The sequence below is a fragment of the Blennius ocellaris genome (genome assembly GCF_963422515.1).
Source record: "Blennius ocellaris genome assembly, chromosome: 17".
NCBI lineage: Eukaryota > Metazoa > Chordata > Actinopteri > Blenniiformes > Blenniidae > Blennius > Blennius ocellaris.
In genome coordinates, this window is record NC_137666.1 from 11,881,465 (window position 1) to 11,897,995 (window position 16,531).

A 16,531-nucleotide genomic window follows, 5' to 3' on the forward strand; every position below is an offset into this window, starting at 1 on the left:
CTCAATATTACCTTAATTTAAAAGAACTGTTATCTATCTATCTATCTATCTATCTATCTATCTATCTATCTATCTATCTATCTATCTATCTGTTTGATTGTTTTTCTTAAAAAATTTCCCTCTGGGAGTAATACAGCATTTATATTTCTGTTCTATTCTATTCTATTCTATTCATAGGTTAACATGTCTGACAAAGACATGTACGATTAGGAATAAAAAGTATTGTTTAAAAGGCTCAGAACATATATCCCCTCCACCTGTGAGCCTACATAAATATAAGACCTATATATACATTTAAGTGGCATTTATTTCAATTATAAGCATTTGATTATTTTAAAATGTTCGTTCAATCAACTCGAAAAGCACAAGAATTTTGAGAAAATGTGAAAATATTCAATTCAATAGGAATTAAAAAAATCAAGTCCACTGTACTTAATCTAAATGGTTTATACAGCTGGAAATATAGTCTTCCATTACACACTTGAATTGCCGTAGTGTAAATTTAATTTTGCACGTTTGAAGAATAATTTCAAATTGTATGTTTTTTGCGTAATGTGGGGTTTAAAAGATCTTTATGTTGAAAACCTGCAGGAACCGGAAGTAGTATTTTATTTACTTTATGTGTTTACACAGCTGATCGAAACGGGGCGTCCCAAATTATGTTTGTCATTTGTCGTCGAGCCGTCGAAAGTGTCTTATTTTCTTAATATGAGAGAAAAAACCACGATCAGTCCAGGAGCTTCGTAGTTGGTGAGTCAGTTTCACAAACTGTCGTTGTCGAAGAAGGGAGCGTTGGCGAGCAACACGGCTGTTGGCTGTGTATCACCTAACGTGGCTGTTTTATGTTCCTGCTCCTGGTCTGCACCCGTATTTCACAGCACATTGTCATGGATGAGGGGTTTGAGAGGCACTGCTCGGAGCTGGTGGCCCGGGAGAGGAGCGGACACACGGCCGTGGTGGAGAACAACCTGCTGTATGTGTGGGGGGGATACATGGTGAGATATTTACAGTATCGAGAAGGACATTTACTGGCACTAACAGTGAGCAGAGGAGTGTTGAATACAATATCTGTGTAGTAATACTTCATGAAAGATTCATGATCTTTGTTATTTCCATCTATTACAACTCTATATTCACTTAATTCTAACATTCAGTATTCAACGATGCATAGATGGTCAACCCAATGAAATACATAAATACTGTCCCTGTGTGTCAGGACTACATAGTGGACATCTGTAAGTGGCACGTCCCAAATAAAATAACCATAATATGCTATTAATAATGTATTAATTATAGAAAGGAGTGACGTTTTTCTCCACAATTTTTGGGGAAACATATGAAGTAAGGGGGCCTCATGTCACAAGGAGTCCACAGTGATTGGGTGGCATAGGGTTATGCATGTGTTCAGGCCATTGTTATTGGTAGTAACCTTGACTATTAATGTGCAGAAGAGTTCACTTACAACACAATAACTTCGAAATCAACATCCACTTTTGTCTTGTGAAGTTTTCTCGATAACCCACATTATGCTGGGGCAGGTGTGTGACAGATGAATTGTCTCTAACCCTGCTTACAATCCCCCACCCAACCCTGACTATGTGATAATAGTGCACAGAGTACAAAGAATTGGCCATTATCAACTTAGAGTAAGAAAACTTTACTGTTTCTGGGTATTAGGGGTGCAGTGGTTATATTTAAGAAGTCCTAGCTGATTTAATAGCTATTTCAAAAAAATCATAAATCGTCCCAACTTAGCATTTCATTCTTTCAACAGTCATGCAACATACAGTCCTGTATTTTCTAGAATGCACAAATTGGAACCATTAAAAAAAAAATCCCTATGAATTTACTGAAATTGATTGAAGAAAATGACTTGGTTTTCAGGAAATTAAAGTTATTTTGTGACATTCTTATAATAAACTTCACAGTTGCGTGCAGCTGCATTATTTATTTAATTGTGATAAAAATGTTTTCTTTTACAGTCGATTGCTGAAGATGAGGTTTTTCTGCCCAGCGATGAAATCTGGGTTTATGACTTAGAAGGAGGTACATGGTGAGAAGGCAAAATAAATTCACTAGTCAGTGTCATAAAATAATGTACATTTACATTTTCTGCATCTATCTGCTCTCAGACATATGAATATACGAGTTTATATAAGCTTGTCTCTGTTTTTGGTCTTTTATTGTTGAAGGAAAGTGTTTCACATGACAGGAGAAGTCCCTCCCTCCATGTCGGGGACCTGCGGCTGCTCGCTGGATGGGCACATGTACATATTTGGAGGTTGTGATGACAATGGACAAACCAATCAAGTAAGGCTCATATCACATATTCAATCAAATCAATTACATTCATTTAAAGGGGCATTTACATGAACATGCTTTTATAATATGGGGACATTAACACATTACTAAAGGAAGGGAACGATGAACCATACATACATAACCTGAAATTAAGACTGATCAAATGTGTCTTTGAATAGATTTACTGTGTGGACCTGACAGACGGTAAATATATGTGGAGGAAGATCATACACGAGTTTGGTTCTGCGCCATCACCTCGAGACAAATTATCCTGCTGGGTTTATGGTGGGAGGTAAGTAAGCACAGTGAAAAGATGTGTTTTACTCACTTGGCTCTATTTCATATATTTTAGTCAAAGTTTTTCCATCTTTGGAAAGATGTAGCTTTGGTGGTTTTCCTGTGTTTTCTGCTGTCGTTAAACAGATTTTACTGCACATTTCTTGGAAGGATGTGTTCTGAAGATGAGGTCGTTTACAAGTTGTTTGTCTGAGACGGACGTAGCTGATCAAAAGCGCTGCTCTGATAAAAATAGATTCAAAACTTCAGTATCTGGATCACCTGTCTGTTTCTTTAGTTGCATATTTTTTTTCAACTGGGACTGAAAATGCACACTATTCATTTTTATAACATTTGCTATGCTGAAATAATATTGGACCTGCATGTTCCTGCATGGTTTCTTGTTCCTGGTTTTTAAACCATATACATTGTGTATTTTATACAGTGAAATGGGGGGGGGGGGGGAGCTCAGTGACGGCCATTGTCATCTCTAAAATGTGCTTGTCAGACAGTGATATCACTGTTCTCTTCATGATTCATCGTGTTTAGTGTGCAATACCAATGTTTGAGTCTCAGTCGTGGCACAAAAGGGAAACCGGTGTAAAAACTATCCAAGCTTGACGTTCAAAGTCTATTAATTTGCTATGGTGACCCTCTGTGAAAGGAACCAGCTGAATAGAAATGTACCGTCTATGGCAATATTTGTGTTAATAGTCTGTTTGATCACACTAGGCTCATCTACTTTGGTGGATATGGTCACAAACTATTGACTGACGTCGATAGCAGGAACAGAAGCTTCATCATAGATGAAACATCATGGGTATTTTTTTTTTTATTTTTATTTGACTGCACATCTGTTTTGACTCCCAGTTAAAAAGAATAATGTAGACATAATATTTTCAATGAAACGTTATTGCTATTTGTGTTTGACACATTTTTGAATAAGAGCAAAGTCTTGTTTGTTGAGCTGTTTTGTTGTTGGGCAGGTGGAAGACGTTTTCTGGGGCTGGAACAATGAAGTTCACATATTTGATCCTGAGAAATCCACATGGAGTGAACCAGCAAAAATCCAGGTCGGTCAATTCGTGTTTGATATGCAGAACACAACATTTAGCCTGATGACATTCCGGCATGTCTTTGTGTGCAGGGCCGTGCTCCCGCTCCGAGGGCAGCCCACGCCAGCGCCACTCTGGGCTGTAGAGGTTACGTCTGTGGAGGCAGAGTCATGGTGAGAGCCTGACATTTTCAGTGCTACTGGTAAATTGAAATGGCCATTATTATTATTTATCGTTATTTTTTTTTAATACAGGAAACTAGGACAAGTGACATTCATTGCCTCAACCTTGATTCATGGACATGGTCAGAAATGTATGTATGTTTGTTGTATTGTTGTGTTGAAGGATGTAAGATACAGTATCTGTTGCAGATACATCATTTAGTATGGATTTCTGTGTGTTTCTGTGTGGCGTCATGGAATCATGGAATGCTTTGTATCATGGCAAAAAAATCTTTCCCTTCTAATTTTAATTTCAACATCTTTGTAACAATTAATAACTTAGTAATTTTTGTCATTCTGATTGTAATGAAGCCAATAATGTAAATGATTCTTAACAACTTGACTGTGAGAGATTGTTTCTTAGTATGTATCAATAAAGGAATATGAGAACTATCCCATCTATTTTAGTTTAGCAAATATCACAAAAAAAAGGCTTTGGTTTTAACAAATTGCAGTTCTGTTTATATATTACCTCTTTATTCACTGCAGTTATTACATCTGGAAATTAATTTTTTCAATGCCACTTCAATCATGGGAAAAACAAGGATAATGGATCTTATTACAGTATTAGCAAGTTATTCCATATGAGCTTCATTACATTTGAAAATGACAAGATTATAACAATATTGGCCATGAATGGTTGTCATAAATCTCAATATATTCTCCAGACTCCCAGATTCCTCCACTCCAGTGGGAAGATCATGGCACACACTCACAGCAGTGTCAGATACTGCTCTGTTCCTGTTTGGAGGTCTCAGTGTCGACTGCAAACCGATGAGTAAGACAATGTGCCTCTATGTTAATTAAAATGGGGACCACTTTCTCAAATTGTAACTTTTTTTCTCTCCTGTGATTGTTGTTGGCTCCGTCAGGCGATGGCTGGTTGCTCGACATTGAAACAAAGAAATGGACAGAATTTGAGCATCCTTTTAAGAATAAACCAAGGTGAAAGTATTTTCAGTTAAATGAACTTAACATTGATCGGCCTTTCTAAGAGTTCAAAATCAGATTATATATATATATATTTTTTTTTTTCTTTTGTTCTGAGGTTGTGGCACACTGCATGTCCAGGGAAAGACTCAGACGTGATCGTGTTTGGTGGAAGTTGTGACTACATCCTTCTGGTCGACACTGTGAGTGATTCACAGAAGATAGTGTAGACATTTAAAAAAAAAAAAAGCAAAACAAAAACATATTATGATTTTCAGCAAGCCTTGGCAATTATCACATGTCAAACTAATATATTTGAGAAACAAACAAGCTCGAAATCGAAGTTAAAAACATCCAAACGATAACAGATATGACTATGTGGTAACTGTGGAAACAGGCCGACGTTATCTGTCATGATAAGATTAACAATAAAATGAATCTATGTCAGCAAAAAATTCCACATAAATACAATTTACATGTCATGTGTTTTGTAGAAACCGCTGTATATAGTTTATTTTTCACACTGTCCTTGAATTTCCACTAAATTACAGATAGAATATCCCTGTTTAATACGTGCAGCATTTTGCACATTATATATTTTTAATATTATGCATGAAGACTAAATGTACCCACTATCCATTTGACATATTGAGCGAACATAAAAATAAAAAAAAAAACACCTACATGGTGAACATACAGTTCTCTGAATGATTTAAGATATAAAATGTATCTCAAAAACTCTTGATGGGATCAATAAAAACTTTTCATATTTCATTTCAGGGTCACTGCAATGATGCACTTGTTTTCCAGATGCAGCCTTATCCTCTGTTTAGGTAAATAAAAGAAACATTTTCTTCTTTTACAATGACATCAGAACACAGTCCTTTAACAAAACGCTAATAAATCCACATTCATGCTTATTAAATACAAGTGAAACATTATTTAACAACGATTTTGGTAAACGTGAGTTGGTATTTTGGTGAGAGCCTTCATTAAGACATTTGCCCTTTAAAACATATTCTGCTTTTGAGGTATTAGTTCTTGAAATTCTACCAAAAATAGAAACTTGACGTGACTTTTCTTCCCGACAGGATTTGTGAGGATTACATTGCAAAGAATGTGAGAACCTCTGAGAAGCTGAAACAGCAGCTCCCTCTCCTGCCTCCCAACCTGCAGAAGGCAGTTCAGAGGAGGATATCTTTCTACAGACCTTCAAAGAAGCAAAACATGAGTTAAAAACAACACCAATGCCAACAACAGTGCAATATTATATACTTACTTTACCATAAAAGTACCTAATACGTACTGCACTGCATTGCCTTTAGTGTTAATATCTCCAGCAAACTTTAGTTTGAACATTATTATTTTTACATATACATATTGTGCAAAAATGTTTAATGGAGTTGTCTTTTATTGCTTTACAAATGCACATTTTATTTTGTACAGTCTTTAATGTGAAAAACTCACCAACTGATGGCTGTGATGATTAAAAGGCACATTGAAAGGTTTTTGTCTGTTATGTATTCTTGCAATACGTTATTGTTGCAGTGAAACAAAAGTAACATATGCACGATTTTCCTGGTATATTTTATTCAGAAAACAAAATTCAGAATGACCTTTTGTCAGTGACAGATAACTTGTGTTGACACAGATAATGTTCATGGGAATGTACAGTTACTGTATTTTGCCACGAGGTGGCAGCATGCTTTACTGTCTAAATGTGGTCCTAAATCATGAGCAGAATTCTCTCTTGTGCCACACATTCCTTCGAAAGGGTGGAAAAGTGCAGGAACTGTGGTCAGGAAGGAAACCTTAAGTAAACATACCTCTGCAGGGCTGCTGTGCATGTCAAAAGTGTAGCACTGTGCACGCCTGAAACAGTTAAACAACCAACGAGTGGAACCCTGCAGCTAAAATAGTCGAAAATGATTGAGCTTCGCGTGTCTTGAAATCGTCTGTTCACTCATTTACCCGATGACAAACAAGACGAAGCAATGTGAGTAATGGGTAACAAATAAGTGCACGCTCTGCGGGAGGCAGGCAGGATTGAAGGGACGACAGCGACACCCTGCAGCTGCAGACAACAAACCAAGGAGGCCTCAGTCAGTTAACAGAGAACTTCCTGGCACCGGTTCAAGTCGGTGTTATAACTCTGCAATTACACGGCTACTTGTTGTTAAATAAGACTTGGATAAATGTAAAGGCCATGGTGGGAGCTGTTTAAGTTTAATCTGAACAATGTTGCATTTGTCCTGGCAGCCCTGCATAAATACAAATCATGCAGCCTGCCCTGGTGAGAAAATTGTCAGCGTAAAACCCTGGTTTCCTCTCTATTTCTCTCTCTTTAACCAATATTGTCTATGAAACATCTCATGCCATCCGGGCTGCTGAAAACTCGAGCAGCATTGCCAGTGTTCTCAGCTGGAGGTCAACTAAACTCCCTCTCAATAGTGTCCATCAGCTCTTCTTCTGATCCGTCGTACAGGATGACTGGCATGGTGGGAGAAGAGCTCTGGCAGCTGCCAAAAGTCCTGGAGAGAGAAAGAGAGGAGCGAAACATGTCGGAAACATTCAGAATAACAGAAAATGTGTGATGTGTGCTTGAAAATTGTCGTTTTTTTTCTGTACAAGACATGTCATTTCGTTGGGAAAGATCAAACCATGTGAAGTCATCTTGGATGCCACAAAACTAGATGATCTATCCAACATGCTTGCATTTAAATGTTTTCTTCCTTAGCACTTATTCTCACTCACCTCACTCACCTCGAACAAACGACTTGTGTCAGTGCCTTCCCTATGAAGTCTGCCAAGTCTAATCTGCCCTGAGTACAATGGGTAGGTATTCGATCCCTTAAAGGTGAATTTGATCTGGCCCTTCTCGTTTTATTACTCCACTGAGCTCAGACATCAATTATTTAATACGACTTACGATTGTTTTTCTGATGTGGGAACAGCTCCAAACAAAGCCCCTCTTGTCAAAAAGCCCTGTGAGGAGGACTGACAGACAAACACCACACAGCGGGAAAACATTTAATAAACAGGAGTGATTCATAGTAAAGTTTTTGTATCTTGAATAAAGCAGAAATGCAGGTGCGTTGATAACATTTCTCATGGAGTAAATCAATACAATGCACTTACATGTTGCTGTGTGGGACATGGAGATGCGTGTTTTCCGGAGTGCGTAAAAGCCGACTTGTTCTTTTTGTTTACATCAGTCGTCCCGCTGTGTCGCACACGTGGCTCGTCCTCCGTGTCTCCCCTTCCAAAGTGGCACAGCCCATAAGTCCTGGACCTCATGAAAGACTTCTTCGTCGGACTTTTCTTCACAGAAACTCTCTCACCTCGCTCCTCGTAATCTGCCAGAACGGTATCCAGTTCTCCATCTACATCGTCGTCCTCAGCAGAAAGGTCTGAGTCTTGCCCTTCACTGTGGCAGTCCGGTTGCGCGCGATTACGCGCGTTGCGTAAAATCGCGTGGATTTTGAGAGGCTTGAATAAAGTCGTGTCTCGTTTGGGTGACGCGACACTGGCCGCGGTTTTGGCGACGCTCACCTCGCTGACACACGAAGGTGCCACTTTCTTTCCGCGGCTTGTCCCGGTGCCCATGTCCGTGCGTCTTTGGAAAGCTGGAGTCAAACTACCATCTCCAAGTCCCTCCTCATCAGGCACAGAGAGAGCATCTAGAGTTGAACATTAACCACCAAAGGTATGGTCCTTGGCACAGTTCAAGGTCAGTTTTCAATCAGATTTACGACTGAAGAGACAGTTATCTGACTAATAATAAAGCCTCTCACAGAAGCTTTTCTTTGCAAATAGCTTTTCTATAGCTGCAGACGTATCCACAAACCAGACCATGTCACACGTCCAGTGAACGGATTCCAGGCTGACCCACAGCATATAAACTTTCGAGTAAGTCCAAATCAGGATGGGAAACAGAGTATCCGTTGCATAACAGAGTTTGGCGCAGGACCCCAGGGAGAAAACTCCGCCTTCTTATAGGGGAACACACACCCGTCTTCTTGCCATTATTTCTACTGGATAAAAACTGTTTCCACTTTTGCTGCTAAATTTCTCTCTCTGGTTTTCTTTAGCAATTTATGATTCATTTCAAGCAACATGTATAATAATGAAAAACACATTTTGTCTTTCTTCAACATGTCCCTGATTATGAAACACATAACTTGAGAATTTAGACACTAAACAGTTTGTAATCTTGTATCACATTAGTGACATGTCCGTCTCATTGGCTCTCTGTATGCATAAAATAAGTTTTATTGAGGCAAGTGAGGCCAAGAGTGAGTGCCCTTGTCAGCCTGTGAGGGAGGTTGTGGTGACTGATTAAGACTCAAGGACTGGGCCAGGGAGAGAGGGGGCATTCCTTTCCAACACCTTGGGCTTCCCAGAGATTCCTCAATAAGCTTTTGTTCGGTCCACTTGCACATACAAAAGACACAGCGGGAGCACCTCAAAGCCAAAGCTGTCCGACAAGCACCCAGAGCCCACCCGAGTAAAAATGTTGTTTGCTATCTTTCATTAAGAGCCTCTTTGCTCTTTGTGTGCCTGTGCGTGTGTGTGCACATATGTGTGTGCCAGACAGCTGTGCAACCTGTTCTTACTGGATGACGACCAAGTCAAAGACACCTGTCGTTTGACTAAACTGTGAGTGCAAAAAAAAAGGGGGTGGGGGGGTCCTAGATGTCTCGTCATTGAAATTCTTACTTTCTCCACACATTCACATGTGCTGCATGTCAGAGAGATTCTCCGGTGTTACTGGGAGAAAATGCACAGAGCTGATTTGCTGCAGACGTCGTTCAGTCGTTCAGTTGTTCAGTCGTTCAGTCGTTTAGAACATCTTGCCTGTTTGGCATCTCCGTATTTAGTTTGCTTCCATTTGAGTCTGAAGATGGGATCACCTCGAGCTTGTTTCCACGACCTTCACAACAAAACTCTGAAAAAAACAAAAACAAAAACCCTGACACATCCAAATGGTTATGCAACAGTTCCATGATTTTTATACAAAAGATTTGTGTTGAATGAAATTCTTGCAGTCACCAAAAGAAAAACATGCACGATCAATCTTTGATTCCAGCCTCGCCTTTCTGGCTGCTTGTTTGTGTTATGTCCAACCCCTATTTTTGTTATTCTCAGCCTGCACCAGTGTATCATTAAAGAGATCAGGCGGCCACATCTGGAGAAGGATTCAACAGCTTCCAGACGAGGGGGCGGTTCTGCTGCAAGATGGAGGCCGTGGCCCAGCTTGCTCCATAGCTGTGGTTTCTCTGACTTCTCCCACTTTCAAGCATTTTCTTCCATCACTAAATGGAAACTTATCAAATTGGGGAAAGACTATATAAAAAAAAAACCACATTTCTAGATTTGGCATAGTTTTGTAGCTATATCATATCCTTCTCAAAAGTCATGTTGTCAGCTGCTTTTTAACAGCAGAGGAGGAAAATATGTTAATCTCCTCCCCAACAGCAGGGGAACATATGTGAGAACTTTTCTTTACGACTCAACTGCTCAATTTGGGCAGCTACAAGTGAAACTATTGTGAATATACAGTATATATATACTGTATATAAATCTACTAAATGTTAGTAGAAAACAAACCTGTGGAGAGTATTTAAAAGGCCAGCTGCCTGCTGGCCGGTATTCCAGTAAAGTTTCCTGGGCCTCTTCACTTCCAGGTAGATAAACATGACATGGTCTAGAACTTTAACGCATCAAGAGGAAACACAGCCTGTATAAACAAACAAGTCCGAGAGTCCTAAAAAGCTTACATTTAGTGCATATTTTTAGAAGTTAACATAAAAATGCCTATTTATGTAAATATATCTTGATTTTGCTTTAAAAATATTTAACCCTTTCACTATTACATTCAAAGAATCTATTTAGATTTTTGGCAGTAGAAGTGTCCAAAATAAACTAAAATCCCTAAATGATTCTGCCCCTTTTTTTCCAGAAAATTTCTACTTTCAAAAGGGTCTGTTTTGCGTTTTATGCTCCTGTGACGTCTCTCTTATTGAAACACTGTCACACATTTAAATGACATGAATTCAGCACTTCCAAGCACAGGTCATAGAATCAGAATACTCCATTGGTCCCCTATGCTATGCAAGGTACTCTAAATAAAAATATAACTTAATTGAAGGAAAAGAGAATGATACAGACATACAATAACACCCACAGGCAATTTAGAGTCACTTATCCCATGTACAGATTTTTAAACTTTAGGAAGAAATATACATTCTACATTGAGATAAAAACAACTGTACCGAGGCTTGGCCTACACAAACGTAATCATCTGGACAGATGAGGCGAGCTGACACACAGGGGATATTGTGACTCTGACATAAGGTTGTCAGGACAACAGTCAGCAGAGCCAAGAAAAGTTCAACTGTGGTAAAAGAATGAGGGGCATCTTTGTTTATCTTTGAGCGATCCTTCTTAATCTGCTGGATCACCATCCATAAATTAAAGCCTGTCGCTTTAGCATTTAATGTACGTCATGGGGATGAGGCTACAAAGAAGAGTAAGCAAAAGCCTTTTCAGTGTTTACTGAGACACTTGATGTGTTTCTCTGATTGGAGTTTGCAGGACAAGTGGTTTTGCGTTGTCTCATGAATTTTACCAGAAGATGGAGCCAGAAATCAAGAAAGAAAACCCTTCCATTTTGACATATACTAACACAGAAAGTACTTGTCATGCTTTTTAATGCTTCTTTCCAGGATAAATATGTGCAGATGCTTCCAATAAACACATTGGAAATGTTGCTTTTTTGTGACTTAGAAGACACAAGGATACTTAAAAAAAAAAGAAAATAGGTTAAACTGGAATATTGTGGACTGGTTCTTTTCAATGGTTTTCCATTGTTATGTAAGGGAAACATGTTTGTTTAAGAGCTTGACTTGGCTTAGTCTTAAAAGAAATCCAAACAATAATGACCTAAAAGGAAGCATATTTAACCACTGCTGAACGACCAGCCAGTCAACCTGAGGAGGGAAATTGAGGGGGGGGCAGTGATAGTTTTGCTGAAAAGCAGCCAATGAGGACATGAATGAGATAATTATAGGACAAAAGTTCTTCCACATGTAGAAAAGGGAGTTTTGCTGTAATGTGATACCATTATTCACACAAATAATGGTCACAGCTGGCTGACAGAGAAAGTAAGACTGTGTCCTTTATTTCAAAAGTTGGGTTAACAACATGACACAAATACAGGAAACGTGTGCATGTAAAAGCTGCCTCTCTCTTGTGTGATCGCTGTGTACTGGAATGTCTTCTCCTCCAAGTTAGTGGTCACTACTGCAGTGACCCATTTTTCTGTCAAAAGGCCACGTAATCAACAGAAAACAATTACTGCCTCTCTCAGGCGCTCAAAGCGCTCAATACCAGCATCTGCTCACTTCCTAATTACCTACCAGGTAAGAGGCTTAATTTAGAGAGAAACTCACAGCAATCAATCCTTGCATTATCCTTGGCTTGTTTGTCAGCATCCAAATGTGTTGAATGGAAATTGTCAGGTTGTTTATTCCAGCTTTGTTTGATTAACTCCGTCTTCATCTGGTTGTGTTATTTATATATTTTCTTTTACTTTTCAAGTTTCAGCCAGGCAAATCATCACACTTGTCTTTTCTCTCTTTTTGTTGTTGGTTTTTTTTTTTGGCTCCAAGGGCCATGTAAACATGGTTCTGCCGCCACAGCACAGGTTTGAGTGTCTCTCTGTTGTTTATCTGTTGATTTTTTTGTATTTATTTGGCCTCCCCATTCCAGATTCCCTCTGTGTCAGACAGTGTGTCATGTCGATTAGAGTAAGTTTCTGTGAAGCATTGCCTCAGCCGAGTGCTGTGTCCAGCGTTGAAGAGTGGAGAGAATTCACCAAGGTAAAGCTGTAGCACACCTTGTTTCTTGGAAATCCCTTCATGGCCTCACTGGCCCCACTGTGTTCTCTTTGTAAAGTTGTGCTGCAATGAGTCAAGACAAAATGAAGCACTGATAGGCAAAAGGTAGGTAAAATCCTCCAAAAAGCTGCAATAAAGTTTCTTTTACTCATAGTGATTTCAAAAAGAAGAGCAATGGACACTTTTCCCAGGTCATCAAGATTTTTCATGTCTTTTTATAGCTTTATAGCTTTCCTTGACTTGGCTGTTCAGTGATGGAGGCAATCCAAGCTCATAATAGGTGAAAAAAAATGGAAGAACCAGAATATGTCAACATCATTTGCATGGGCAAACACAGAGAAACACTCCTCCCTGCACACAGTTCAATGTGCAGCCAGTTTAAAACCATTAATTGATTGGATCATCATATCTTCAGATTGTGGAAAGTCCCTGTTACCCAAGGAAAACTCCACACAGAGAGGCTCTCTGCCCTGGAATTGAACTTTGTTATTCTCGAGGTGACAGTGCTAACCACTGCACCATCTTACCACCCTTACCATCTGTTTCCACCACTGCTGAAATTATTTCAGCTACAATAAATAATACAACTTAATTAACATGTTATTCAACTACCACGACGTCCCACTAGTGGGAAGCATTGGCATATTAAATCCAAAGAGCATCATTTAAAGGAAATCTTTATTTTGTTATTATCAAAAGAATTAATTACTTTTTGGAATGAGCCATACAGCTGGGATGTTGTTTCCAGTCTGACTAAAGTAGCTGCTGATCAGCACCTCTAACTGTCTTTTCTCCTTTACTCTGTCAAAACAATACAAAGAATATGAAAAAAAAGACTTGTTTTCTTTCCGTGGATGTTTTTGTACCAAACACAATTTGAAGGTAGAGGAAAAGAACAGAAAAAAAAAAAGCAACACCAGTTTGATGCTGTCCTGACAGGCTATAGGTTGATTGGTAGTTCACTGATAAGTGTGAATAAAGAGCTCCTCTGCTGGAGATTAAACACCTTCAAAAAAAAAGAAAAAAATCCTTTGATCTCATAGCATCTCAAAGTTTTTCAAAAATGTAAACTGATTACACAACGTCACATTATGAGAACTTTATCTCAACTTCTGCTGCAGCTGTTCAATTATTCATGAACGCAAAATCTCTGTTTTTGACTGAGGTGACTGAACGGCCACGTAAAGTCCATGTTTGGCTTTGTTGGACGGTTTCCAGACAACTGAGCTTGTGGTGGGCTGCAGAGAGATTGCTTTTCACGGTGTTGCATGGATGCACGAAATGATATACGGTCCACGCCTCATTGTTTACAGTGTGTGTGAGAGTGCTCGTACCTGCAGTATCCGAGCACGTCTGCCAGACATGTGTTGGAAAGCATCGTGTGCTGTGGAGGAAAGTGTCATGCATGTGCACCTGCCCTCACCTCTTTCCCATGTTACATAATGGGGACCGTTGATGGCTGGCATCATTATCGGCCCTGTCTATGCCAGTCTAAAAATATGGTTCAGGACTTCAACAGTATGTGGCATTTATGTAAGTGAAGAGAGGAGGAGAGGGGTTTGGATCACAAGCTGTTTCTGTGACAGTCCAGAGCCAATGTGACAGAGTGAGGGGGAAACATCCAGACTCCAGTTAAAAAAAAAAGGGGGAGTTGTGTGGGTGAGAGTTGTTCTGGAGGAGGAGGAGGAGGAGGAGGAGGAGGAGGAGGAGGTAACTTGGGTTTTATTATCAAGCACCCTTCAGATATCCCTGCGAGAGACCTGCGAAAATGCCTTCGCTCAACTGCAGCAATCGTCCAGGAATTGTGGCCCACCTTCTATAATGCCACATTATGACACATAAATAGTCTTCTGCTGTTTAATTTTATAACCCTTTAAGGTGTTCTTGCAATAAAATGTATCGCAACAGCACTCTTGATTGACCAGAATAAGAAATTAAATTCAATTTTAACTTCTGACTAAGTTTAATAAATTCAAGTCCTGCATGTTTGTCCAATAAAGATAGCTAAAAAAATCACCCGGTGAATAGTATCTATTTATTTTACAGGCCCTGAAAACATTTTTTTTTGTCAGTTAATTTTTTCTGAGTGACTTTTAATTATCTAAGATCTTACACTCGTTAAGAATAACTTAGCACCATGAACATTACTGTACAACATCTCTCCCACTGAAGCTACAATTTCCAACTTGTTGAAGACAAAAAGAAGTGCAAACAAATATGCAAATTAGCTACATCTTTCACTTGGAATCACTCAGAAATTAAACTTTGTTGGAGCTCTCAGTAAAATGTATCTGATATCGCAATTATCAGATAGAATATATGCAGAACAAGATAGACAATATACGTGGATAACAAATTGTATACAGTGTGCAGTGTGTTGCAAATTACTGTAAGTAGGAGAATTATTTAATATAAAAATATAATTTTCCTCAATCCAGCAATCATTTTGTCATCAGACATCAAGGAAAATAGGAGCTGCTGGGTGAATGCCTCTTAACTGACACGCTAAAGACTCCTCTCCCTCTTTCTAATTCCTAGAAACCAACTTGAAAAAGGGGTTGAAACATTTTTGACAACTATGAGATTATTTTGCATAATTTTTCAAAGTGTTCATAAGCCAAGTGACATTACAACCAGTGCACATTTCGAGATGTTTGGGAAACTCCTTTGTGAGCTTAAGGTTTTTGGGAGTTAATTCTGAATGCTTAAGATAAAATTAAGAGTTTCCTATCATGTAACGTTGATTGTCAGATCACAGTTTTATCCTCAAAGCCCTGTATGGGCCGTTCAGCTTCCGATCTGTCTACTTGCTCAATGTTCCACACTGTGCTCTAATTAAAGAGCCTGGAGAGTTGTGGCTTCCCTTTCAGCTTTTCAAAAATGAAAAAGTAAAGAAGTCAGAAGTACATATGTTTGAAGCTTGTTTTTGTTGGTGCTTCAGTGAGCTACATGTCATAATGCATCAAACTTATATAGCGTCTTTCTTTAACACTCAAAGATGCTTTACATAGGAAAACAAAAAATGACGAGAGACAACATTTTGTCATTCTGTTTAAACTGGAGAAAGTGATCAAGGTTATAAAAAGGTATCTAGTAAAAAAAAATAAAACAATCTTTTCTTGTGACACTCTTAACATCACATATGAACTTTCACTATCAGGCAGGAACATGTGGAGGCATTGAGGTAATTCCTTGTTTATTAGAGTGGCTCTCCCCTCTGATCCCACTGCTGCATCTTGTGCTTACAGATCAGACTCCGGGGAGCGAATCTACTCAAGTGTGATTACAGCAGCATTATTGACAAAATGTTTCCCCTAATTAACATGTAGTTGAAGTCAATAGTTAGACTTTACTGTCATTTACAGCACGCCCAAGTCCCAATGATGTTTTTCTTCTACAATATCGACGTTCATGACGTGCTGTTAAACACATTCACTGTCAGAGAGAATAGTAGTTTAGGGTGTCAGAAACATATATGAGGATTTACAGGTGAGGATGTGCTCTAAAAGCTGCTTTAAATAAGATCTTGATTATTTTATTTTGGCAAGACACTTTTTAATGCTTGTTTTGAAGTTATAATATCTATCTCGAGTAACAGATATCAATTATTTATCATTTTGAATCTTGTGACAAAACATCCTTTTCAGTGTTGTTCCTTTTGTAGGGAACAAATACAATATTAAATGACCAACTTTTTCTTAGAATGTAATGTTATGGTTTAGTTACATTTTTTATGCATTTTTGCTTCAAGATTTTCACGTTTCTCAATATTTTGTCAAAAAAGAAGAAAAACTATAAGAAAAAGACAGAAATACAACAGACATTATTACTGCTGTTTACTTCTTTC

The 16,531-nt window shown here is 38.7% G+C and overlaps 2 protein-coding genes across 2 annotated transcripts; one reads left to right on the forward strand and one right to left on the reverse strand.

The window, feature by feature from the left end:
- Positions 1 to 631: 631 nt before the first annotated feature.
- LOC308142373 (kelch domain-containing protein 1) lies at positions 632 to 6,047 on the forward strand. Its single transcript, XM_080512736.1, has 14 exons — positions 632 to 750; positions 879 to 995; positions 1,983 to 2,053; positions 2,193 to 2,310; positions 2,481 to 2,593; positions 3,310 to 3,397; positions 3,564 to 3,650; positions 3,725 to 3,805; positions 3,887 to 3,945; positions 4,522 to 4,631; positions 4,726 to 4,798; positions 4,902 to 4,986; positions 5,564 to 5,616; positions 5,875 to 6,047. The coding sequence occupies exons 2-14, from the start codon at positions 888 to 890 to the stop codon at positions 6,017 to 6,019; spliced, it is 1,191 nt and encodes a 396-aa protein (XP_080368862.1). The 5' UTR covers positions 632 to 750; positions 879 to 887; the 3' UTR covers positions 6,020 to 6,047.
- Positions 6,048 to 7,174: 1,127 nt separating this feature from the next.
- On the reverse strand, positions 7,175 to 8,650 carry LOC308142377 (uncharacterized protein). Its single transcript, XM_080512742.1, has 3 exons — positions 7,922 to 8,650; positions 7,713 to 7,780; positions 7,175 to 7,314 (listed from the first exon to the last, which is right to left on the reverse strand). The coding sequence occupies exons 1-3, from the start codon at positions 8,387 to 8,389 to the stop codon at positions 7,212 to 7,214; spliced, it is 639 nt and encodes a 212-aa protein (XP_080368868.1). The 5' UTR covers positions 8,390 to 8,650; the 3' UTR covers positions 7,175 to 7,211.
- Between the last annotated feature and the right edge of the window lie 7,881 nt (positions 8,651 to 16,531).

Bases quoted from the DNA above. Each gene is read 5' to 3' on its own strand.
- LOC308142373 (XM_080512736.1), top strand. From the start codon at position 888: ATGGATGAGGGGTTTGAGAGGCACTGCTCGGAGCTGGTGGCCCGGGAG. The intron at 3,398-3,563 runs GTATTTTTTTTT...GTTGTTGGGCAG, and splicing joins TCATAGATGAAACATCATGG to GTGGAAGACGTTTTCTGGGG. The intron at 4,987-5,563 runs GTGAGTGATTCA...ATTTCATTTCAG, and splicing joins ACATCCTTCTGGTCGACACT to GGTCACTGCAATGATGCACT.
- LOC308142377 (XM_080512742.1), bottom strand. From the start codon at position 8,389: ATGGGCACCGGGACAAGCCGCGGAAAGAAAGTGGCACCTTCGTGTGTC. The intron at 7,781-7,921 runs GTAAGTGCATTG...TTTGTCTGTCAG, and splicing joins CATGTCCCACACAGCAACAT to TCCTCCTCACAGGGCTTTTT. The intron at 7,315-7,712 runs GTAAGTCGTATT...TTCTCTCTCCAG, and splicing joins CCCACATCAGAAAAACAATC to GACTTTTGGCAGCTGCCAGA.